Below are 26,351 nucleotides of genomic sequence, written 5' to 3'. Positions count from 1 at the left end.
ACCTATTATAACACAAATACTCCCATGAAAATCCAAATTGGTTCTTAAGATGAAACATTGATGTTTTGTTTATAGCATCTTTCACCATTCATATCTGCCTTCAGTTCTGATATTTTATTCCTACAGGATGACACAGACATTATGTTTCCCACATCCCATATGTCCAAATCATGTATAAAGATATTTAGCTCAAATACCATGCGTGCAAAACATTCCACACTGTGGGTACGAGGTGACGTTTGGTGTGTCTTTAACGTGCTGTAGTGTTCAATTACAATACAGCAAATTTATTTTTATGCAGCCTTCTTCATAGAAAGTATGGAAAATTGCTTTGCAGTGAGTCATCTGTCAGCTAAAGAACTAAAAGTCTTGTAGTGATATTTAAAGAGAGAAAGTGGCTCAGAGCTGACAGAGTTCAAGACAGAAAAAGAAACAGAAATGAAAGAGAGAGCCTCCAACCATGGAGAAAATAGAGGCAAAGACTGGTAGGGGGAGGAGTGATGAGAAAGCCAAAGAAGCTGAGAATGTCAGAGGCAGTTCAGGAGACTATGCAGATCATTTGGTAACAAGCGTTGGGCTTCAGGTGTCTCTCCTGCATTACACCAGCATTAGCCAAGCAAAGATTCTTTGACCCTAAGGAAGTGGTGGAAAACCAAGTAAGTAAGAGAATGGCTTAAAACCAGATAAATAAGAGCACTGGGCTCGGTGCACTGTGAGGAATTCAGAAACATGCAGGTAGAGGTTGAGGGAAGGGTAAATGGCTTAACTTTCTAGAGCAAGATATTAGAAGAACACTGGCATTCTGCACTCCATGATGTTTAAACATGGGAGGATTTTGTTAGACCATGAAAGAGGGAATTTTAGTTAATTAGGCAGGAGTTATTATCGGCATGAATGTGGACGTCGGCAGCAGTGCAGCAAAGGAAAGATGGATTCTGGCAGTCTTCCCTTGCTGTGGTGCCAGGAGGGCTTACACTCAGAAATGAGTGTGTGGGAGAGGCAGTTCAGGGTCAGAGATTACTTCAGAACTCAGACTTTGTGCACAGGGATAAGATCTGAGTAAAGAAGCATGAAGGCTGTCTTGGAGAGCAAGAGGGACTTCTTTCCCTTGACATTTGAGCCTTTTGAAGAGTTAGCTGGTAAGGAAATTATAATGTAGCAAGGGAATGACAGAACCAAGACAGGCTATTAAAGAGATCAGAGATTACTTGCCAAGGTCACTGATGCCTTGCATGCTTTCCCTATAAAGTTGATGTCCAAAGCTGAGCTAGCAGTAATATATCCCAAAGGAGGAGGATGTTTAAGGAGGAGAAAGTAGAAGAATCAGAAACAGATGGCTGGTGTTTTTAAGGCACAGCGCTATCGTGGAGGGATATTGTCGATATAAGCACTATCATCTTTTATTGTGAATTACATGCATTCTTCTTGCGTTCTTGGTCAAGTCTACCAACTGGTAGTGTGGGGCTCCTGGGGGAGTTCTCTCATCCCATGTCCCCCAGCCTGCCCGTACTGGTTTTTACCCTGGCAATTCTTTTGACCTCACTCTGTGTATAGAACCATATTATCTACCTTAAGAAAGTAAATGTGATGTAAAGTATGTAGCACAAAGGAGAGTACAGTCTTTATTGAAAGCAGAAGGGAAAAGAACTTGTATTCTTACTCAGTGCATTCAGAAAAGTTGGCTTTGATATTGTAGCACTGAAAGACATTCTAAGCATAAAAGTAAGGTTAGAGCCACTTAGACATCCCAGAATTTGAAGGGAGTAATATTTCATTGTATGCAGTTCCAGAATGCTTATTACAGATCTTCTTATTTACAACTATCCTGTCTCTTTTGAATCTGCAGTGGAGGAATATCAAGGACAAACCAAGAGAAAGCGCCTTCGAAGGAAGAAACAAAAGAGCAGTTTGCAAAACTCTAATAATTTACATGGAGAACAAACAGAATCTGGAATGCAAGAGACTATTGTTCAAGATAATTTACAGCTGCAGCAGATAGACAGTCCCAAAATAAGCAAAAACAAAAAGAGGAAAATGAAAAAGAAGCGACAGAAAGAAAAAATGAGAGCAGCTGGCTTGATAACAAAAACTACCGGTGTCGATTTTACATATCAGCCTGACAAAAACAACACAGAAGAAGCAGCAGGCTTAAAAGACATAGATGAAAAGGCAGATAGCATTCTGGACTTCCTGCAGGCAACACAACAAATTTATTTTGCTGACAGTATGTACCACTCATTCTCCTTTCTTTTCATGAGTTTTACCATGTAGGGGAAAATAGATGTGCACTTATTATTGCTGTAGAATGGGCCAAATCTACTAGAGAATTGTCTCTTTTGAACTTAGTAAGACATGTGAGTACTTACTATTTGTCCCATTTTCTGGTGTGTACATGAATATGTAAGAATCCACATCAATGTAAAAAACTGTGGTCCTAATCCTTTTGCTTCTCTGTCTTTGAAAATATACATAATATTCCTTGCTCTTTTTTAAAACATTCTAATGCACTTGGGGTAAATGCAGTGGTTAAAATGGACCAAATTCTTCTTTCCTCTGCAAGCAAACATCCAGAGGATTACTTGCTTTCAGAGAGCTTCAAATGAGGGCAATAATTGCGATCCCAAACTACTTTCATGCTTACTATCTCTGAACCAACGTACTTTTCAGAAAGTTCTCCTTCCCAGGAAGACATTTATTTGTAATATATAGGGAAATCTAGACAGACAGCATCCAAGAGGAAAGGGAAAGATATTGTTGGCACTGAGAAAGTGTAGTGGCATAAAGCACTTGTGAACTAGATGAATGTGAACTGATGCTCAATGCACGTTCCATAGCACTTTAGAAAGGACTGTATGGATGTTATCCCTAATGGCCTACTGAATGTTCATCCGACCACTAAAATCAGAGAAATTCCTACTGTATGTTTCTTCCGTTGCCTTCCTAAAAAGCTGCTTATGTCATAAATGCCTTTCAGAGATAATACAGTTTTAATGGCAAGCACTATAGTACTTATCTGTACATACACCAGATTACGTTGGTATCATCTAGAATTGAATATGTTTTCTTAAGGGCAAGCTGGTGTGTCCTTTGGTTGCTCAGCTCAGAACATAGCTTTAAAATGATAATTGTTTTGTAAAACTGGAAAAAAGCAGTGAAAAAATTTTCAAAGTGCATGGCCTTGAGTGTCTTTGTGGAGCTGAATGAAGAATATTAAACAGTTTACCTACCTGTATGAGTACATCTTAAGTCAGAGCTGTCAGCTTCTAGGCCCATAAAATTCATCTTTAGACTACAGAATTACTTTAAAAACCCTGTTAAGATGACATCAGGGATTTCATGTTAATTTTTTCTCAAGATTTATACATAGAAATTTCTTTGCTTAGTGTTAAAATTTTTCTGCTGTGTCAGGTCTTCATACTAAGCCTAGCATTGGAAATCCATCCTACCTTCTGGCTAATGTATTTCCATCACCAAAAATAAGAATTTTACTACTTCAGTGTATGGCTAAGTAAATGTAGGCTAAACTACATGCATTTGCTGTAGAGGAACTCCAGAGTAACTGAGCAAGATTGCAAACTGGGTTAACAGTTCTGCTGTTAATACATGACCCAGAACAGAAACCTGATCAATTTTCCACAGCTCTGTTGCATGTTGAATTTTAAGAAAAAGCGTGGAGCTTCCAGCTTTCCTGAAAGTAAAGTTAAGGTTTTAGCAGTAGTTGACAGACTGACTGGGCCTGGAGTCGAACCTGCAGATTGGAAGGTTGAGCCACTGAGGACCTTGGAATCCACAGAGAGAAATTCTCCGGTAAAAGAAAGTTCATCTGCAGATAAGATGTCACATCCATAAATCAGAGTGTGACTAACTTTCTTGTTAGGCAAATCCCAGTTTATATATAGATCTGACATTATGCTGTTTGCCTTTTCTAGTTGAGTGACTTTAACACTCCCTATTTTTTTAGATAAAATTGGAAGCCATTGCTTTTAGCAGCATTTTCAAATGGTCACATTGGTTTATACTTCTTATACTTATGTCAGAAAGCTGAATCGGGAGAAATCTGTTCTTCTCAGCTGGCTTGCTGGTAAAAGCCAGAAGAATTAAAGACAGTCTGATTAAAGGGATAGACTATACATTGTTACTGGAATGGAAGAATGAATTTATGCTTCAGTACTGTAGAAACAATGTATGTCCTTCTCTGTTGTCTTGCATGCTGTAATATGTGCTTTTAAAATAAAAACGTAAAAGTACAATAACAAGATAATTGGATGCCTCCAGAAGTGCTTTGCAGTAGTACCACAGAGTTGTTCCCTGTCTCCACATGTGTGTGCATTTTTATAATAAGTAGTGTGCAGAAAGCAAAAACACAGTGCTTTGGCCACAGTATGGTTTCTTCATCACACCTTCTTCCCGTGCTAATCTTGAAAATTTAGATTTCTATTGTATTCCTGTCACTATGAATCGTTTTGTCCTTTTTTACTTTCTAAATTTGATACTTACCCCTCTTACCATTGTTTTAATATTTAATGAAAAATGGGAGGAGCAAGCTGCTCTTTAGTACCTGATATTTGTTTGTAAGTTGTACTAAAAAGGAAGATGCTGTCTTTGAAAAGAAGGTATCATAAGGAAAATACTCTGTGCTCATTGAATATTTTTAATGTAGTTTTCCAATTGTTTTTCCAGATAAATCAGAATGCACGGATTCTGCTGTAAATTCAGCAACTGCCCAAGAGCTTTTACAATATCTTGAATCTCGCACCATCTCTTCCTCAGATGTGACTCTTCTACATCAGCTGAAATCCCTTGTATTGCTCCAGGATATCGAGAGATTGAAGGATACTTTGAAACAATTCCAAGAACAATCCATGATGCCTCCTGGTAGGTACCATTCACTTATGTTCATTCACTGATGTCCTTTCTTGTGTGTATTAAAATTCAGTTTTGTCACAGGTTTTTTTATTAGGAAGCAGTAAATAAATATATAGTGGTACATATATGCTTATATAAGATTTGAAAGCATAGTTCCCACTGAAAATACAGTGATTTTCCCTGTTTCTTGTTTGGTTATGATCAATACAGAAACTGCATACTTTGCAGCAACTAAAGAGTACAAGATGATTCAGGGTCTTAAAACAGTATTTTTTAAATCTTAACTGTTTTAAGATTTAATCAGGTTTAAAGCATATTTTTAATGCATTGTAGACTTCTTATATCACAGGAGTTAACTTGTTTATCTTGGAGATTCTACTCATCCAGTTAAGGATTAATTTTACATGCATAAGAATCAATAAAGTCCATTATTTCATTTCTTCTCAGTCACCTACATGGCTTCTTTAACACATAGATTTTGCATACCAAAGTTTGCCTTACAGCTTTGTTTTTGTTTAAATATAAATCTCTGGTTTAAGTTTCTAAAAAATACTGTTGATTACGTAAAAACATGAAGTCACTCTTTATAATAAATGATATTATAAAGTCATTCATTAAAAGAAAAATTATTCTGTTACTAAATCTTTTCATCCCTGAGGCACAAGTCTGATTTCATTCATGCTCCTTTTGTTCTCTATTATAATCCCTATAATTTTAGTAGAGTTTCTTCTTGGACAGTTAATAGTTCCTCAAGTGAATGTGGGATCAGCATGTAGTCCATAGACGATATAATAATTCATTTTCCAAGTAATCTTCATTTAAACAGCCATTGTTACTTGTCATTAGTCCATGAGTTGCGGCATCAGCCAAATCTACAAGATGTGCTGAATTTTCTTGCCTCCCAAATAATTTAATCAGAGTTGAGAGCACTTGCTATGGCACGAGAGAATCTCAGCCATTTTAGATTGTGCTCTAAGTCTTTTGAAGAGTAATGACTGAGCTGGTAGTAGCGTGGTAACAGAGTAAATAAGATCATAGCCGTCAGAGGCTTAGCAATAACATTCAAAGAAGAGACTACTGCTTGTAACGTCATTAAATACTTTACTGCATGACAGTGGCTAAAGATCCCAGTCACGACTGGAGCCTACTGCATGCTGTGCATTGTAAAAACACAGAAAAAAGAGAATTCCTGCCTGCAGAGTTGGTTAACTGATACATTTTGAAAAGGACACTCTTACAAAAGTACATATGTATTCTTTAAAGTGTAGATATGGAGTATGACAACCATTAAGGTTCTTATAGATCTGAAGTATCCACATATACATGGAACAAAATCCTTCTGTGCATTCAATAATTAATTTCAAGCCTAGATTCTATGATCTTAATTATAATCATATAGTCTCATTGGATGTAATACACATTTGCAAACTAGGTAGGACTCAGCAGGAATAGTGGTAATGGTATTGGCCCTTTATTAAATAACCTAATTCAGCTTCTGTTGATTAAACCAAAATGGAGCTGCTGAAGTGACCACATTCAGGATGTTCCTTACAGGCTTTATCCAAATTCTACTCAATACAGTAAGAACTCTGTTTGGTTTTGCAGCCTTGAGGCAAGCCACTCTGTTTACTTTTGTATAGTAGAAATGTCAAACTGAAGAAAGAAAAGTAAACAAAAGCAAGTTAGAAACAAACCCGTGCAACTACCCTAATTTTCTGATGTAAGTATTTGTCACTTGAAAAAGCAGAAGACAATTTTCTGAGTGATTTTTAAAATTCATTTGTTTCTGCTGATAGAGTCTGAAAATGTTTACTCTTCCAGTTGATTTTTTTTTTTTTTCCTAGTAACTGTTGTCACTCCGGGCTCATTCCAAGTTCACAGTGGTGTAACTGTAGAGTTGATTTGATATTTATGAGGTACAACAACATAAGAAAGAGGAAAATACATTGTTATAAATTATTAAAGGATAATTAAACACGTGCTAGATATTAATTTGCCTCAGCAGAGTTTAATAATACATTCCATTTGTAATTCAGGAATTTCTGTGAGTGAGAATATAGTACTCTGAAATTGTACCTTGAATTAGGCTTTTAATTATACTTTTTTTCTTACTTTTGGCTTAAAAATAGGTCATCTTGCCCAGTTTTTTTAAACTTTAGATTTCACTCCCAATTAACAGGTGATAAAAGTTATTACAAAAACTTGTGTCTCAGCAAATTCAAGTTTATGAAGATAAAAATGTACAGTACATCATAGTATTCTCAGGTTTTTTTGCAAATTTGTCTTTTTTCTGTTTTGTTTATTTTTACTGGGGCATGATGGACTAGAAAAAAGGTCATTCCTTATTAACATTGTGAAAAGAAAATAATTTTTCTTAATTTTAGCAAGGTGTATTATTTTTACAAAATAAATCTATTTTATTCCCTGTAGTTCAAGAAGCAGCATGTTAACCCTTTTCCCGTGGTTATGATTTTACTTAAGATGCCAGCATCAAAGGAATAATAATGGGTGCTATGTTTTGTTGAGTTTTATCTTTAATTCAAGGCTGGAAACAGTAGAAAAAAAAAGAGAAATAATCCATCTCTTTCATGTAAGTGCACATTCTCCATTAATAAACTTTACAAAGTAAACATACCATTATACATCTTTCACTTCCTCAGATATATATATATGTTATGGTTTAATCTAGTTTTCCACTGGGGCTACCAAGTCCCACTTGGGAAGTTTATGCCTACTGATGATAAATTTGCTTTTCTTGGTAACATTTTACAGACCCTTTAGAGTAAAGCTGTGGGCTGCCCCAAGTCTGCAGACCACAAATTGAAAACCACTGGTTCAAGACCATGTTTTGGTATTTCCTTCACACCTCTTAGCATGTTACTCATGCTAGGGGACTCATGGTTCAAGCAAAAGAAAAAAGAAAGGATGAAGAAAAAAGTTTATCTTAAGCTCTTAGATCCCACTATTTGCAGTCATATGAAAGAAAGGTCTAAGAAGGTTGGTGGTAGGGTCTGAAAAATTTTGCAAGAAGATGAAGTTGCTAAGGAGATGGAAACAGAAAAGTTATCAACATTAAGGTATTATTTTTAACCCTTCATTTAAATGAGAAAACATACTTGAACAAGAAAATCTCTATGGTTAAGAGATACTGATTGTTCTGTCTAGTTGTCATCCTCCATCAACTTACCTTATACTTTGTGCTTCAAGTTACTCCATCAAGTTACCTTCGACCTTGTACTTCAGCAATCGTACAAAGTTGAGGTTGGTCAGGAGTTTTTGTCTGAACATGGCTATTTAAAGTGTCATTGTTCTCAGACTGTAAAAAAGAACAAAATGTCCTATTACTATTTCCACTTATTTGGTAGTCTTTAACAAAAAGTACTTACCTCTACCTAAAGTCTTCTATAAGTGCAGGGAAGAGAATGTTTAGAAGTCAAATAGACACCCCTTTCTCACGATGGGGGCTTGGCTGATCTCTGTCAGAAAGTCAGTGGCTGTTTGCAGAAGGAAGCCAGACACCTTCATGGTCCTGCACAGTGCAGTGGGCAAAGGAGAAGAGGTGTGACTGGAAGTAATGCTCTATTTGCTGGTAGGAAACTGTAGCTTTTGAAATGAGGGCTACTTAATTCCCATTTCACATCAATTATTAAAGCATAGGTGATCGCCTAATTAAAAAAAAAAGTCGTTATCTCCTAATTTATGAACTCATTCAGCTTCTACTCATCTCATCAACTTCATTCCATTATCTATTAACATTTTCCCTTTGTTGGTGAGTATCAAGTCTCAAATATACTCTTCCCTTGTTGCCTAGGAAATTATCACTCACAGAAGAGCTAGAAGCTTCTTTTAACTGCCTTTTTTTGGAGAGTTGTCCTTTATATATGTCTCCATTGCAGGGGGCTGGGGGGGTATATTTTGCAGACTAGAAGTAATACAGTTACTGTGTGCCAACAATGCACAAGCTGGATACACAGAGGCTTAAAATGATTGAATGTAACCTTTTTTTTTTTTTTTTGAATGAACATTCAAAGTAAAGGAAATGAAATGTGAAAGCTATATTAGCATAACATTATAGAATCACCTTAAATGTGATATTATGTGATAGATGTGTAGAAAGTCCTGATGTTAAAAATAAATAAAGTCACATAGATAATCTCTGAATTAAGACAGAAGCCATGGCACTTTGAGGCTTTAATGCAGCTGTTCTGTACAAAACGACTCTTTCTCAACTAGGGCTTCCAGGTGCTATTGTAAGTTAAATAATAATGTGCGAAATTACTCTCCAGACAGAAAGTAGTGGAGAAGATTGCATTCTTTTAGCCCTACCCATATGATCATGTCATTTCAATCTCCTTTTTTCTGAATTACTGAATCATAACAAACAGGACATTCCAAAATACAGAACCACAATTGTTTCTCATACAAATAACTGACCTCCTAAAACAAAATGCACTTGTTTATCTAGAAATTCATATGTATTAGTCTTCAAGCTCCAATATCTGCATTGGTTTTACTGACATGCTAATATCAAATGGAAACAGATGTTTGCACAAGTCTTTTTCTTTAATCTTCAGAAATGTCATAGAGGTATTTCAGAAGGAATGTGTTTTCTTTGTTTCAGATCATACCAAGATAGTCACGTCTCTGTTTCACTACTGGATTACAGATATCCTTCCTGTGAAGAACAGGAAATAAAGCCTTGCCTGTGTCCATATGCCCAGGGTTAAAATTTAACATACAAACTCTTAACCAAGTAGCAATTGTTCAGGAAGAGCAGTGTCAATACACATTCTACACCTTCAGGTAAATGAATTATTTTTCTGTGTTATAAACTCCAGAAGACAATAAACAGGGTATAACTACATGTGATTTTTACGTTTGGTTGGTCAAGAATATGCATATGCTGTGTGGCCTGAGTCTTCAGCTGGGTTAGTATGTACATTTTGCTTTGGGATAAGGGACTTATCTGGAATCATAAAGTCTGTATCAAGTATTTTGTTTAACAAGTATAGTATCTTTTTGTTGTTGTTTATAAATTGATTGTGCCTTTCTGGAAGTTTTGTTTCTTGATTTTTCTTGTTTATCTGATATATCTCTACCTGAAAACCAGAAATATATTTTTATATTTAAATCTAAGCAACAATATGTCTGATGAATGTATTTTTGCTGAATAAACTGCTAAACTATGGAAACAGATAAATTTCTACATGTGGGTTGTGTAGATATTTCTTGGAGCTTGGAGAAGGTTGGATGGCATTTCAGAACTATTCCACGGCCCAGCCTGTTATAATCTGATGGGCTTCACTGATGGCAGAATTACGGGACTAGGTTCTCTCACTGATTACTGTATAGGCTTTCTGCAACTGAATTTACCCATGTGTAGATGATACAGTAGATAATATCTATGGTTGTAAAATGTTTTGGAATTCTGAAGAAAAAAATGCTTCATAAGTGAGAGGCTCTTCTCTCAGCTGAGTCATTCACCTGATAGGTGATACAGAGCAAACCATTTCTCATATTTTAGTGTGTTAGCTTCCTCATCAGTAGGATAGGGGCAACATTTTTATATCCTCCAAAATGTGCTTGTAGATATATTACTGAGTAGACTGTATAAACATTGCATGGGGTTTTTGTTTTTGGTTTTTTATTATATTGCCTGATATATCCTATTGCAAGGCATTGGTTTTAGTGATGCTCAAAAATTTATAATAAAAATACAGCCATACCCATTTCTCATTAATTGAAGAAGTTAAAAGGGGTTCTGTATCATGCTAAAGGATTGCAGGTGCAGAAAAAATGGTCTTATGGCTAATGCAGCTGTGTGCGGCTCGGGAGAACTTCAGTTAGGTCTGTATCTCAGAGGAAAGATACTTAAACCAGACTTTGCAGAGGGGAAACTAATAGTGTGTTCCCTGTTTTAATGCTCCTGCCTTGGTAACACATAGGTACTGAACTGTAGCTGTGACTTTTCACTGAGATGTTGTGTGCCTCAGTCCCACATCTGGAGAATGAGGAAAATATCACTTGAGTGTGAAGCACCTAGATACTTTATTGACACACCCCACAGGACGTTAATCACTTCATCCTCAGATTAAGGTTTGAATGTCATACAGTAAATGAGGCCTAGGAACTGCACAAAAAGGATATGCAGCAACTCATCATCTGTCCTATACACTGAAGATGAAAAAATAAATGAGATCATGTAATTAAAGACAGTATTTTGAAACACAAGTACAAACCAGGTCAAATTAGGACCATACAAACAAGTGTAGCGCCTGCATTTCTGATACTGGAGTGGCTGCACTGAAGGATGTTACAAGGCTGCTGCCTTGGATGGACCCCAGGACCTGGGCATTCCTCCTCCTTGTCCTCTGGATCCCAGGCTGGTGTACCTGGAGACCTGGATGTCTCTCCATCCCACGCTGATGGAGGTGACTGCAGCTTTCATCTTTCCAGACTCACGTGGTACTGAGGTTTAGCACATATCTCAGGGACACACGTGCACACACACAGACAGACACACACACGGACAGACACACACACGATGCTTACATGGCTGACTACGCAGGCTGCCACAGACAGGGCACTGCCTTTAACAACACCCATGAGTAACCCTGCCAGGACTCACATAAAACACGAGTACAGTCATCTTCTCTGACTGATTGGAATTGAAGTTCACGAGTGAAAAAGCTCACACCTACACTTCCTGGATTCGCAAGCTTTACCCCCATTCGCAGATCCCTCGAATACCAGCACAAGCCCCCAGCCTCTCTCATATCCCTGCCTGCATCCTGGATATATCCTAGATATATTTATCCTATATATAAGATATTTTTCCTGGATCCCAGCCTGACACATGCTATCACACATTCACACACTCATTTCACAAGCACTCACACACTCATGTCACAGCTTTGTTTATTGCTTTGATTTCTCTTCATTGTTTCTGTTTCAGTGGTTGGCCATTTCTCATAATATTAAAGTGATTTTTTTATAATTAAGATGAATTTTAAATAGCTGCATACAGAGGAGCAGATTTGGGTATTTTGCCAAACAGAATATTTTGTACTATCAGTAGTCTAATCCCAGAATGTGAGTAAAATTTCTCAGGTCAAAAATGTGCTTTCCTTGAATCGGGTAATAATGAGGAACAGATTGCTTTCAGTCTCTCTTTTTTCCCTTTACTTTAACCACTGTAACAGCCTTATATTCTGTGCAGAAATCAGCTGGTCCTAACAAAGCAAGCCTGGGAACAGTTTCAGAGCGTAGCTAGTTAGAGTCAGTGATATCTGATGTCTTTGTAAATGACCTGCGATAGGAGCTGAATCTTACACTTACCAGACCTGCCACTATTACACTAACAGGGATTATAAAGAAGAGAGGATAAAGTAAAATCTGAGATGTTGGAGAGTTTAGAAAATTGGACCAAATTCAAGCAGATAAATTGTAGATTGTCATTGTAGATAAATGCAATCGCATAAGAATGTGTTTGTTTCTGAAACAAACGTGCCAAACAATGGTGTGCTGAACTGCAACCTGTATAAGGACACTTAAGAGCAATACACGAAAGAATACAGCAGATGGATACAGTTTAAAAGCAAAAGAAATGGACATTACTTATCCTATAACAATATCAGTTAGGCAATGTACTAAAAATGGCAGGGTGGAAGGATTGTTTGGTACCATGTTTTAACATCCTGTTTGCAGTCAAAAATATTTCATACACAAGAATTCTAATACCTGGTCACTTTTCTGTGCTGCTTCTCTTAAAAAAATGGCACTGAATATCCCTACACCTTTTATGGTTTATTTGAGCAGTGGTATAACCAACACGGCTGGGATATGAAAACTGAAAAATTTAAATTAATATCCACCAGTGAACACAGTGTGTTTTACATTTCACTATATGTGGCTCCTTCAACATAGCAATGAAACATTTATCGCTTTGGATTTTAATGCTAAACTCATAATTGGCAAAGGAGATGGCCTTGAATTTTTGCTTCTTCCACATCATTCAGTCTAATGACTGTGCAGTATCATGGAATTTCTGAGGCATGGAAGAGTTTTTTTAGTGGACTTTGCATCAGAGAACTCCAGACTGAACTGTACACACGCCCTTATCAGCGTATTTCAAACTTCTGGGAAGACAGAACTTTAAAATTCTGTTTTTAAAACCTACACAGGCTCCAACAGTAGGAAGAATTTAAGGATCGAGTACAAAGTCGCCTGCATGTGGCTTCAAGACTTAACTTCCTAGTTTGCATGATTAAACATTACACAGTAAGGAAGGAACAGCAGCACAGTGGGAGAGAAATCAGGCTCTGAGTAGGTGGTGGTCCCTTCCCTAGGCTCTGTGTACAAGGAACACCACAGAGGCTGGAGTAGTTTTGGGCATCAGTAGTAGTGAATACCTGGTCACTACACGTGTATGCAAGGGTATGAGTTCAAAGCCATTATGTCTATATATAGGTACATGTTTTATTCTCAAAATTGTCTGTAAGACCCTAATTCTTTCTTTTGTGGATATGTAATGTGGGAATCAGTCTCTAATGTTACAGATTTTTACTGCTTCATAAATGGTACAATATTTTATATAGTACTTTACAATCATGTAGAGTTATAAATTCCTTAATGGATTTTCTATGACAGGTGGCTTTTCTCCCCTGCACCAGTGCAGGGGGTACTACTCAGTAGGCTGAATCTCTGAAATGACATGGGGGAAAAAAAGGCTTTAAAAAAAAAGATAAGGAAGGAAACAAGTGGTGAGTGACAGCATGAAGGCAGAAAATTGTTAAGCTGTCTTTGACCAAAGAAAACATACTTCACTCAGTAATATCTGGTATATCATAAAACCAGTCCACAGCCATGGAGTAGAAAGTGGTGTGTTATGCTTGTACAGTATGCTACACATTAAGTATAATAACAAAGAATCATAGTGAAAAAAACAGCAAACTGTAAGATTGGAAAAATGCATTGTATTTAATATTTAGGCCAACCTTATGTTGTAGCTATGTAGATTTTGTGATTAATTGCTTCAGCCCTAGATTGCACCTAAGGAGGGCTGCATTGCACATGTTTATGCAGCTAATTTAGCTTCAGTGTTAACTACTTTATCCTCTGCATTGCATCTAAGTAAATTTTGTTGAATAGGCTAATTATAATGTCTGAGTATTTCACAATTTTTAATATATGTTTTTCTTAGATGAAAAAAATGTCAATTTTTAAACTGCTAGATATATGCTAAATTAAGCCATGGGGGAAAACACTACATAAGTATAAAGGAGAAGCAGAAATTTACAGGTGCGGTATATGTTTCCTATCTCTCACGATCTAGGTAAAAAAATATATATTTTATGATTATTTGAAAACAGTGTGTATGTACCACAGTCAGTCAAGGTCAAATATATAGCTTTAATAAGTACATTCACCAAGTTGAGTGCTTAACTTCGTAGAATTAATAGTCTGTAGTCATTTTAATGAACTGTATACATTTGTAAAACGTGTAAGCAAGCTGTAGTTCTCTTTTACGTTATTACTGCAATGCTACATCCTGTTTTAGGATACATAACACACAAAAAAGTGTTATGTAAGATTCAAGAGGACTACACAAAAACAGAGAAGGAATGAATCTGTGGTTCAATACCTTCTTTTCTTTTGCATCAACCCTAGGCTGCTTTGGATTGCATCAAGTAGAGGCTGCTTTTCTTCACTTCAAGATCTTTGCCAGTCTTCTCAGTCCCTCAGTCAGTGCACAGATGATTCTTCCATCTTCTCAGCCTCTGGTATTAGCTTCCATCACCCATGTGCTATATTTTCAGATTAACACATTTGTGCTTTTTCCCACAATGCCTTCCACAGCTCTCTACAGAGCAGTCTTTCTATCACCTTCCATTCCTTCTTTAAAACTGTCCTTTGCCATGATGCTGCCCAAAAGCTTGGCAACAGCAGGGTCAGCAGTGTGCTAAGGCAACTGCTTACTCTGCTGACTGATGTTGCCTTATTGTATCTGTGTACTCCTACATCAATCTGCCTATTTTCTCATCTGTTTTCTCCTTTCTTAAACTAGTAGCAATTTGATGCAGGGCTTGGGCTGCTGCACAGCACCCAGCACAGCAAATTTCTATTACATCTGAGGTGCCAACGTGCTAGGGGAATGTAATAGACTTAATTACAATCAAGAATATGCTAGAACATATAGGCAAGGCTGCTGATAGTTAAAAATGGCATAATAATTTTACATTGCGCACATGATCAGTCTAGTAAAACAGGGACCTGGTTCTCCCTAGTAGACACTTTGGAGGCAGTGTTCATGTGCAGCTTGCTAAGGAGAGCTTGGAGGGCATGCAGGGTGGGATTAATTTCTCCTAACTTCAGATGTCTACAGAATAAATGTTTCCATCTGAGCTGCCTATCCTAAAGAACTTTATAATCACTGGGACGAAATAGATACTTGTACAGCCCAATATAACTGATTGCTTCTAGACATCTATTTTAGGATAAGAACAATGGTACAAATAGGAGAACTTATGTCTTTACGTTGACTGTTATGGGAGAATTAACAGGTAGGTCAGATGGAAACACCTGCATTGCAGGCATCTGGATCTTGTAAAAAAAAATTCATTTACTGCATCTGAGAAAGGGACAGTAACGTACATGTTGCATGACTAAATCATCACCCGCCCCTGGTGCTGGTCTGGCAGTGGCAAGCTCCTTCAACTTGGACAGGGCTGTGACCCTCGCTCCTTGCTGCTTTCATACCTTCCATTGGGAAGCCATTGCCTGGGAGTAGTAAAAGGGAGAAGGAGAAGAAGAGTAAGGAGCAGTTGTACAGCTGTGCTTGGAACTCACCCAACACAAGCTAAGGAGCTGCTTCTCCTGCTCTTCCTCTTGTTCCTTTCATGCGATCATGCACAAAGTGGCCTCTGCCACTTCTGAGGTAGGCTCAGTAGAAGATTGCTGTGTGATTTAGTCCTCATCCCAGCAATAATAATGAAGTGGAAGTGAATATAAATGCAGAGAGGAGTAACCATTGCTAGGAATATCAAACTGATTACCCATTGCCTGTGTTCTAAAGAGTGAATCAAGAGCAAATATATTTATTGCGGAATCACAAGAGTAATCACCAAACTCTGTAGACATAATGATAGCTGTTTGATCTCTGTCTGGCATGTTGGAGCTTAAAATGAAGGTCATGTTCAAATCTGATTGGAATTCAGGGAAAGCATCTTAGCTTATTACCATTACTATAGTGCTGGATTCTATTTACATTGGTAAACAGTTTAAAATACTTGACATGTTATTCAATTAAATCTGTGATTGCTAACTGACAGACCAAAGTGCATTGATTTTTCCAACCACATTAAGCTAAGTACATGGTACAGTGTTTCATTAGCCTGTCTGCTTAACCCTTTCACATTAATTCAATTACCCAGTATAAAATTAAAGTGTAAAATATTAAATAACTCTAAATTTCTAAATTAGAAGGCATTGCAAGACTATATTCATCTCAATAGTTTCTGACATATATTTATTACTGGGTGATTTACAATCTGCTGCAGATCACATTGTTATCCAGATGGTAAAAGTCACTTAGAAAGTTTTTTCTCTGTACTCAGTAAATTGATAGATTCATAGAGGGTAAGACTAAAAAGGACATGAGATTATCTTCTCTGACCCCATCTAGATCCCTGGTCATAAATTTTCCTTTTACTTCAGGGTGAAGACCAGTAACTTCAGTCTGACAAAAGCACAATTTGTGGTTTTTGCTAAAGCAAGTCTTCTGCAGAGACAGGCAAGCTTGATTTAAAGACATCAGGAAATGAAGACATAGCCCCTTCTCTGGTCATTTATTCCAGTACTCAGTCACTCTCACAGTTAGAAACATGTGCCACATTTTAAATTTGAATTTGTCTAGATTTAACCTTCAGCCATTAGTTCTTGGTATGCTTTTCTTCACTAGATTAAGTAGTCCCTCACTAGCCACTGTTTTCTGTCTGTGAAAGTTTTTGAACACTGTAATCAAGCTACAATGCAACCTCCCTTTTTGGTACCCTAACCATTATCTCTTTAAATTATTTTATTTAAGACATTTTCTACGGCCTTCAAATTGGTTTTGTAGCTCTCTTGTACATTCTGTCCTTTTTTTTTTTTCCCACCATTTAGAGAACAAGTGTGCTGGAACTGCACATAGAACTTCATTTGAAATCTGAGCAGTGCCAGCTTTCGTACTCACTACTCCATTGTTTGTGGGTCCACTTTTTGCCATAGGATTGTAGATGTGCCGTGGTTTAACCCCAGCCAGCAACTAAGCACCACACAGCTGCTCGCTCACTCCCCACCACCCAGTGGGATGGGGGAGAGAATTGGGGAAAAAAAAGTAAAACTCATGGGTTGAGATAAAGGCAGTTTAATAGGACAGAAAGGAAGAAAATAATAACGATGATTATGATAATAACAATAACAATACAATTTCAATAATAATAATAATAAAAGAATTTGAATATACAAAACAAGTGATGCACAATGCAGTTGCTCACCACTCACCAACCAATGCCCAGTTAGTTCCTGAGCAGTGATCCCCCCAGGCCAACTCCCCCCCAGTTTATATACTGGACATGACATCACACGGTATGGAATACCCCTTTGGCCAGTTTGGGTCAGGTGTCCTGGCTGTGTCCCCTCCCAACTTCTTGTGCCCCTCCAGCCTTCTTGCTGACTGGGCTCGAGAAGCTGGAAAATCCTTGACTTAGTCTAAACCCTACTTAGCAACAACTGAAAACATCAGTGTGTTATCAACATTCTTCTCATACTGAAACCAAACCATAACACTATACCAGCTACTAGAAAGAAAATTCACTTTATCCCAGCCGAAACCAGGACAATAGGGAGTCCATGTTGAATTATTTGTTATAGTAGACAAGTACTCTTGGAATTTATTGCTCTCCAGGATTTAGGCCCTGGTTCCATGCCTCTTGTTCTTAAATGTCTGACTTTCTGTTTGGCTGTATTAACGTTAATTTTCTTTGACTATGTCTAGATTAGTAAATGATGGATTGTTTTGTGTGCCTGTACTGCTTTCATTAGTATCGACTATCTGCTGATCTTGGTGTCATCTGCAAATTTTACCAGCAATGATTCTGTGTTTACTTACAGGTCATTAATAAAAATGCTGAATGGTTTCAAGTACTAGTACTAATCTTTATGGGATCCAAAGAGAAATAACATCATTCTGTCATGATTCCCTACTTACACCTTCTTTTTGAAAACAGAAAACTGAGATCATCTACTGGATTTCTAATGTATTTGACATGTACTTTATTGTCTTACATGCTTTTTTTGTTTTGATCAGAAAGTCACGTGGCACTACGTAACTTCACAGGAGTTGTCTGCTGCTGTCAACAAACATTTCTTCAGTTTTCTACAAGAACAAGCTTTAATTTTTTAATGTAAGGATAAGAGTCCAAACTAAAGACAATGTACAAAAAAATACAGAATTGTGGTTTAGAGTATGTTTAAGGGGAAGCAGAATAATCAAAAAGTATTCAAAGTAAATAGCCTCTCAAATTTGTCTTATGTGTTTTCAATTTGTTGCTCTGCAGGGAATGATTTGCATTAGTTAAGAATGATTGTTGTGAAAGATTACTTATTTTTAAACATCAAAGGATAATTCATATTTCTTTCTTTTCCTGTGAGATGTGATCCATAACTTTAGTTATGAAGGTGTCTAGCGTGTGCATTATCTGTTGTGTTGCATTTCTTCCAGCTGGTAATTGAAAGATCCTTGCAATAAGTTCATTAACTACTGATGAAAAAAAAAAACAGGTTTGAGACTTAGAAGTTTCCTTAGGAAGTTGCATTCACAGTTTTATAATGGGATCTGCAAATTTTCAGTTTTTTACAGAAGCAGTTCTCTGAGCAGATTTCCAGGCCACAACATAGGCATGTTAACTGTCAGTATCAGCATTACCTATCTAAACCCTAAGCTATTGTTGGAGACCAGTGTAAGGATTCATCAGAGATATTAATCAAACTTCAGCTTAGTCTCCGAACTTCTGCTGCTCATGGAGTGCCAAGCTGCAGTTGGTATCATGAATCAAAATGCAGGCAGCATTAGCATTTTCTGTTGGAGCTAGACATGGCAGAGAGAAGTCCCAGTTACTCTCTGCCCAGAGCTGTCACAGTCTGGAGAGAAGGAGGAGCAGGTTCTCAGGAGGATCTTTGTATGAGACAGAAGCGCCAGTGGGATTCCCACTTCATTGCAGTGGCTCATCACCCTCATGGTTCCCTTTAGTCAAGGCTGTGTCACAGGCTGGCCCCAAAGCTACACAATGGAAAAACAAAGGAGGAATAACAGCATAGCAGCGCAGTAACCAGCAAAGTCACAGTAAGGCCAGTTAGTAGAGGAGCTAACCATGAAAGGAAAAGGATTTTAAAACAACTTGCAACTGGAAGTACCACTCCTGCACCAGCTGCAGGAGCCCACAGTTCAGAGGCGGAAGAGAAAACTGAAGTGTTTTGTACCAGAAATTGCAAAAGGAAGAGAGCCAAAGATAAGAGATATTCAGAGCAATACATTGATTTGTTTTCTCAATGTGAATAAAGCTGGTGAACGCAGTTCTGCTGCTATATTTGAGGAAAGTCTAATTGCCCTAGCCAGAATCTGACCTGTGGCTGTATAAACCCCTCGCATACAAACAGCATAGAGCCTCCGGCTCCCAGGTTCTGTCTCTCTGCTAACACAGAACATGCCTTGTAGGATTCTAAAAGTTCCTTAACTCCCCTACACTGGAAGCCTTAAGGAAAAAAAAGCAGCGTTTCTGTTCAAAATGCCCTGACAGCATCCTTTCTTTCAGTCTGATTCCCTTATGCATAAGCAAAAAACATCAAAGTTCACTATCAAGCCAAAAACATTTCAGGTGTCCTTGTCAGGGTACCTGAGACACAAAGACTTAGCTGACTGTTGTGTTTCTAGAAGTCCCATGCCCATCCACTTTCTCCATAATTTGCAAGGCTTTGCCTTGTTTCATGAGTGAAAAGCTGTCTCAAACTACCTTGCAGGTAGCATAGGATGGGAATCTGAACCCAACCGGCAACAATGACTTACCGAGGTGATGTGAACAGGAGGGAAGGAGAGATGGGGCTAGATGAGCGTAGCTTTTCCCTTTTAGGTTACGGTGGTGATTCGCAGACCTGTTCTGCTCTGTGCTCAACAAAATTCTCATGGATAACCTGAGACTTGCACTTTCAAATGAGAGTGGTGGGAAACTTAGGAGGTACAAGTTACAAAGATGAGACGGTATTGAGCAAGTATCTCTAAGAGGATAATCAGTCTTTTGAATAATAACTAAGGGTCCTCTCTATCAACCTTGATGCAGCTCCAGTTGTGCAAGGCTGATCCAAATCATAGGAATTACTGATATCCAGAAACCATAGATGCTTTGTACAGCAGCTTCTTGCATGGTATTTTGTTTGAAACCAACCGAAGAACTCTGAAAAGAACCCTATAATACTACAAAAACCATAAAACTATCTGTTAGAAATCCATACTAGGCCAGTCTTTGCCACTTTTTTTTTTTTCCTGAGCCCCTAAATTGATGTTATTCTACATGAATATCCAGGATAAGCAAGTCCCCTGAAAACCTACCCAATAAAAGCATTCTACCCACAGTTTCTGTTCCTTCTCTTCTCTGGCTTCAAATCTGAGTCCACAAACCTGAATATTATCTCAGTGCATGGAATGGTGTGCTCACATTGCCATTATGCCCTGCAGGCATATTCATTCCCTTTCCCAATCTGGCAGCCTGTGCTTGTGAGCAAGAGTCATTACAACTGAGCATGCTGTTCTATGGTATGCCCTAAGGCAGTGGAAATGACTGCGGCCCAACTCTCAGCTCAAGAGTACTGTGCACCAGGATATTAACTATAAAAATGGCAATATTGTTTTGGTGCAGAGTCTTCCTCCAGGCACCCACAAGACAGATGGGTTTATCAGTACACAGCCATTCACCTCTGCATTGCAATTGGGAAGAAACACAAACAAATTTCCAACTATCTTTGCTAAGCAATTTTACAGCTGTCTCTCTGAAATTAAAGCACCCTCCCTTGGTTGTGCTTTGCATTTTTATAGTGTCTGGCAATTTTTTTTCCACAATGCTACACGCAGGCTTCCACAGAGTTTTTAATGCTCACAAAAATACATGACACTAAGTTAATGAAGATGAGTGCTTCAGACTGTAGTGAACCAAGCAAAGGAGGATTCTGCATAATCTGTATGATTGGACACTTCCTGTAGACCAGTGTAAAAACCCAAATTGTCTCTGGTAGGGAAAGATTTTTGTATAAAAGATCATAGGGATGAATTGATATACACCTCATGGAAAGCAGAGCCTATACGAAGGTTTCAGCCCGCAGCCCCTCAGTCCTGTTCCTCCTGAACTGAACTGTGCACTGGTCTTTAAAGTGGTATGAGCCAAGGATTGAAGCAGTGCGTTTCTCAGTAACTGAGTATCTGTCTTTGGCTCAAATGAGTGGAAATCCATGAACATGTCTCTCAAGTTGGAGTGAGTTTTCCATCAGTGTCAAAAGCTGGTCAGAGTTAAATTTTAAGATGAAGCAGCCAGGGCATTTGCACCCCCTGGCTATTGTAGTACCTGTGCTCCAGTTTCCAAATAAAGTTGACACGAACTTCCTATAAGTGAGAGGTAAAGCTGAACCATGCTTAACTAGTAGTACCACCTTGCTCTCAGGGAAAAGCGGTTGGTTGAGATGTCTATATGCTGTGAAATGGGAAGAGTTTGCAGTCAGCTCTGAAAGTAACTTGCAAGGTGGGACAATCTGTCATAGCAGCTCCTAATTCACAGAGAAGCCGAGCACTGAAAGCAGTCTCTTTGCCTCCAAACTGGAGAAGTCAATGTCTGACAATCAGCAAAAATCTTGTTGACAAGGCTATGATGCAGGAAGGAGGTAAAAAACTCAAAGAAGTATTTTTTTTCCTTTGTATGTTGGGGCAGGGGGCAGTGAATCCTTAGCATTTCCTGCCTTGGAGGAGTGTAGGAAGACCAGAGGAAGCCCTCCCTCTAACTCTTGAGTGAGGAAAAAAAGCCCCAACAGCTTGTATTTCAAACCCTCCATTTGTCTGCAGGTCTGGGAAGACAATGGAAGTGTTGATAAGAACACAGTAACATGAGCGGGAGAGGAAGACATATAGAGGAAATAAGGAAGCAGGGAAGAAGAATAAAAGGACACATCCGACTTAAAGATCTCTCTTTACTCAGTCTTCATAAAGAAAATTTTCCTATTTTGTTATACCCTTTTTGCCCTTTCCTGTATCTTTTTCAAGTCTGCTTCATCCTTTCAGAGATGGGAGGACCAAAACTACCCACATTATTAAAAATGCAGGTTCATGCATTTTTTTGAAGTGTGCTTTGATATGTTCTCTAGTCCTTTCCAAATAATTTGGTTGCTTTTTTGGCCCCTTACTGGGTACCAAGCTGACATCATCATAGACCTCTTACTTCATTCCTGAACAGTCCTTATCTGTGTGTGTAATTATGTGCACCACTTCGCAATACCCTACATGGAATTTCATCTGCCATTTTATCACAAGTTGTTCATGATCGTAGTGCTCTTCTGCGGCTCTGCACAGTCAGCTTTCAATGTTAGTCCCTGTGATAACTGTAGTGGAATCAGCAGTCTCCGTTCCCCCATTATTCATCACCTTTTCCAGGTCATTTAGGACTTTGCTGAGCAGTACAGATCCTGGCATAAAGTCCCATAGGATTGCATTGGTGATTTCCTTCCAGTAGGAGAACTCTGCATTCTTGCTTTTTCTTTTGTATCTTTTAATTGCTTATTCATTCAAATGAGGATTTTCTTAGCCCATGAGACTTCCTTTTTAAGAGCTTTTTTTTTCCCCTCCCAATTAATTTTAAAAATGCACTTTAGTACACCTTGTCCACTTATTTGTTGATTCCTCAAAAAAAAAAAATGCCAATAGGCTTGTGAAGTATATCTTCCCTTTACAGAAGCTTAATGAAGTGTTTCCCAGTATATTTTTCCACGCGTCTGCTCATTGCAGTGGTCCCTACTGATTTGCTGAACAAGGACATCAGGTTCTCTGGTCTGTAGTTCCTCAGATCACCCCGGAATCCTTTGTAAAAATTAGCCATTTCACCACCTTCCCAGCCCCTGACACTGAGACAATTCCCAGTGAGGGGTTACACACCATGGCTCGCAGTTGTGTTATTTCATCCTTCAGTTGGTTTAGAGCTGTTAGGTGAATACCATCTGGTCCTAGTGAGCTCTTAGTGTTGTGCCATGGGAAATACGATCTCTGAAGAGAGAACTCCGTGCTGAGTCCAGTGCATCGTGCTTAAGTGCAAATGTTGACTGCTCTACCCCTCTTGTTTTGTTTTCCACTCCTAGGTAATTTGAATTCTTTTTTAATCATTTCTGTTTGGCCTCACAGGCAGGCAGCCACAACACTTAATCAGAATAAACACTACTTAATGAAAAATAGATGTTACAGAAATGCTGCCTTTTTGATTAATGTATTTTTCATGCTTTATTTCCTGCATAGTTTTACCCTATTCTTAAGTTGATGAAGGAATCTTCCAGTGTTCAGCTAGAGATCACAACATAAGACATGCACCTTTACACTGGATTATGCCTCAAAATAGATTACCACTCATGTTAAATAGCCACAACTGTGCTGGCACAATGCCATGCCAGAAATAATAGGTGTCTCTTTAAGAGATTAGAACATTTAAATAGGAATACAGATAGTAAGGGATGGGAACCACGTGTAATCAGCAGTGTGAAGGCAATTACAAGGAAACAAAACAAGAGGACACGTCAGAAGGTGTGCGAGAACAGAAATTCAACTAGCAAGGTTCCCACTAATGCTATGTAATTTAATTTAAAGCTTTGAAGCATTTTCTATCATACTTGGAAGGCTCCAGTAATTTATGTCTTCTTATATTGCAGTTTAAAGTCTTACAAGAGAATTTACAGACCTTTTGTGTTTGCGGTGGACTAATTCATTAGCCTGTTGCATTGGAAACAGGCAGCATACAACAATATATATTCAGGCCCTTATATCTGCGAGGATGGATTAAAGCATTTACAGTTTCTAAATTAGAAACCGTTTTTGTATGTTACAGATCTAGATATCCATTACTGCTAAATGTAAGTAACTTTCCTAGCAGACCGCTAAGGAAGACTGCAGAACCTCTTGGTGTTTAGACACATTTGCTTATACAAGAATGGTAAATGTCAGTAAAAGTCTACAGTTTGGTAATAGCTACAGATTCATTTTAGCCATGATCACATGTAGAACAAGTTCCAGCCCTTCCAAAAAGAAGATTCTACAGGTTTGTTTAGAAGGTGGATCAAGTGCCTTTGTAGGATTCATGACTTACAATTTATAAGGCTATATGGAATATTGTAACCCATGCATTTTAACTATCTGAAAATTTTGTTTGAAAAGAACAGAGAGGTACCAGTGAAATGATTGACTGAAGTTGCCTACTTCTGTTGTAAATCAGCGCTTCAGAATTAGAACCAAAATTGTAGTTGTGCTTTGAATGTATCTATATTATCTTCTTAGAATGAATCCTTTTCCATTCCAGAGTCCTGGTACCCCAAACATCCCTACAGCAGCTATTTTTTCACACTGTGGCTGTGCTCCGAAACAAATTAAAAATGTCCTTAGCTACAGAAAAGTACAGGATACTGTATGTTAGGGTCTTTCTCATACATAAAATATGGCAGTTCTTTGCAAGCCTCCCAGTCGTTCGCAGGCATCGCAAGAGATCTTGTGGCCGCCTATCCTCAGCTGCCATCTCCAAATACCTGCAATTCTGGAATTACATGTCAGAAGGCTGCTTCTTAAGCTCTCTCATTTGTGTGATTCACGGTGAAGATTTGGCACGTGTGTAACAGGGTTGCAACGTGGGACGTAGAGGAGGAGGAAGAACCCTGCTCAAGTTACTTGCATATGCACCTGCTCGTGTGCACAGCTTTACTGCTGAGAAGATTTCCCAGCAGCAATACAGAACTGCTAGGAATGATCTGTCCAGCTTTTTACAAACAAGTGGTTCAAATTCAAAAGGCTCCGGGCTGTGTGTCTACGTGCATTGGACAGGTTACAACCCTACGCAGGTCAGTATAGCTATATGCTGTGTATCAAGCTGCAGAAGATACCTGGGACGCTGTGATAGAGCCTCTCATGATCTGGGACCCTCTGCAGATGGAGTGAGGGATGTCCATGAGGACATGGAGTCTGACGGTCCAACTTTTTGTCTCATCAGCCACAGAAGCAGCAAAGGACACAATGTGAAGTGTTCTCATCACAGATTGTAATACAATTTCTCAGATCAACTCTCACAGTGAAAAACACCCACTGAGGACTGGCTAGCCAGGAACACATGTTCAGCCTGGCACAGGAGCCAATATCTGGTGGGTGTCTTGATGTAGAGACCCATTTTAGTGGACTTTGTGGAGCAGAACAGAGTGAGAGGACATGCCTTGCTCCTTAGCAAGCTCACCTCTCTTTGCTCTGTCTCTTCTAAATGGAAAGGAAATTGCAGTCTGTTCACAAGAAAGAGCCTAATGCGTTGTTTCTCTGCAAAATAGCAGCCATTGTATGTCACTCCTTTAGAGCAACAAATAATACACTGTCTTGGATTAATAGCAGCTAATTGGCACACACAATCATGGGAGTGGATGTGCTCTTGAATAGTGATGTGTCTTGCGAGTCTTACGTATCCAGGTATGTCCATAGGTGTGCCGTAGGCTTCCCTAGTCAGTTCAGCAGTGCCTTGGTAGCTGAAAAATAGCGTTACGATAATGATGATACCCACCTTCTTCACAAACTGTCAGGATTGCATTGCGTGTCCTTCCAGTGCACTACCTTGCTCAAGTGGTTGCTCTGTGCTCTGAATACTGGGATCATTGCAAGACAGTGCATTATTATACTTGTGAGAAAAAGGGAACTCTATTACCAACTGTTTTCAGGGTTACTGGGACTCTGGACTTCTACTGGAATTCTGTCCACTGCCTGCCAGATGTGAACCTTCCCAGAATAATGGCTATAGATAAATCTTTCCAGCAATATGCACCCAGATAATTCTCAGGCCCATGAGCACAGCCCATAGTGTTCCAGCTTCTCTGGTAGTGTGTTGTGCTGGTTGATTTCTGAACCCGCCTCAGAAGCAGCAAGGCATAAAGCTGTTGCTCAAAAAAGACAGCTGTTATCCTGCTATGCATTTTAAACACTCAACCCACTTTCCAGGAGTGGGTATTAAGCAAAAGACAGAACAGGGAAGTGCTTGTGATGCACAGCAGAGATGGACAAGCTTCTCCCTGCCCATATCTGCTAGACCAGTTTTCTGTTGCAGTCCAACTTACTTACAGATTCTGCAAAGTCGCACAAATCATTAAGGTGGATGCAAACATCAGAGTTGCCAGTGGTTGGTGTGAGTGTA

The 26,351-nt window shown here is 38.6% G+C and overlaps 1 protein-coding gene across 4 annotated transcripts in view; it reads left to right on the top strand.

Moving 5' to 3' along the window:
* The window catches only part of ERICH1 (glutamate rich 1), a 100,590-nt gene that overhangs the window by 64,253 nt on the left and 9,986 nt on the right, over positions 1-26,351 (top strand). For 3 of the 4 annotated variants that reach the window (XR_011328632.1, XR_011328634.1, XR_011328633.1), the window contains 3 exons: positions 1,847-2,224; positions 4,681-4,875; positions 9,488-9,669. Coding sequence is in view for 1 of the 4 variants with exons in the window: in XM_069805913.1 (XP_069662014.1) it covers positions 1,847-2,224; positions 4,681-4,875 (573 nt within the window). In the remaining 3 variants the exon portion in view is untranslated. The remainder of the gene's footprint in view (positions 1-1,846; positions 2,225-4,680; positions 4,876-9,487; positions 9,670-26,351) is intronic. The other variant, XM_069805913.1, reaches the window with a different exon arrangement.

The sequence above is a fragment of the Haliaeetus albicilla genome, chromosome 18, assembly GCF_947461875.1.
Source record: "Haliaeetus albicilla chromosome 18, bHalAlb1.1, whole genome shotgun sequence".
Classification (NCBI taxonomy): domain Eukaryota; kingdom Metazoa; phylum Chordata; class Aves; order Accipitriformes; family Accipitridae; genus Haliaeetus; species Haliaeetus albicilla.
The sequence above is the reverse complement of the archived record's forward strand: the minus strand, read 5'-3'. Positions and strand labels throughout refer to the sequence as shown.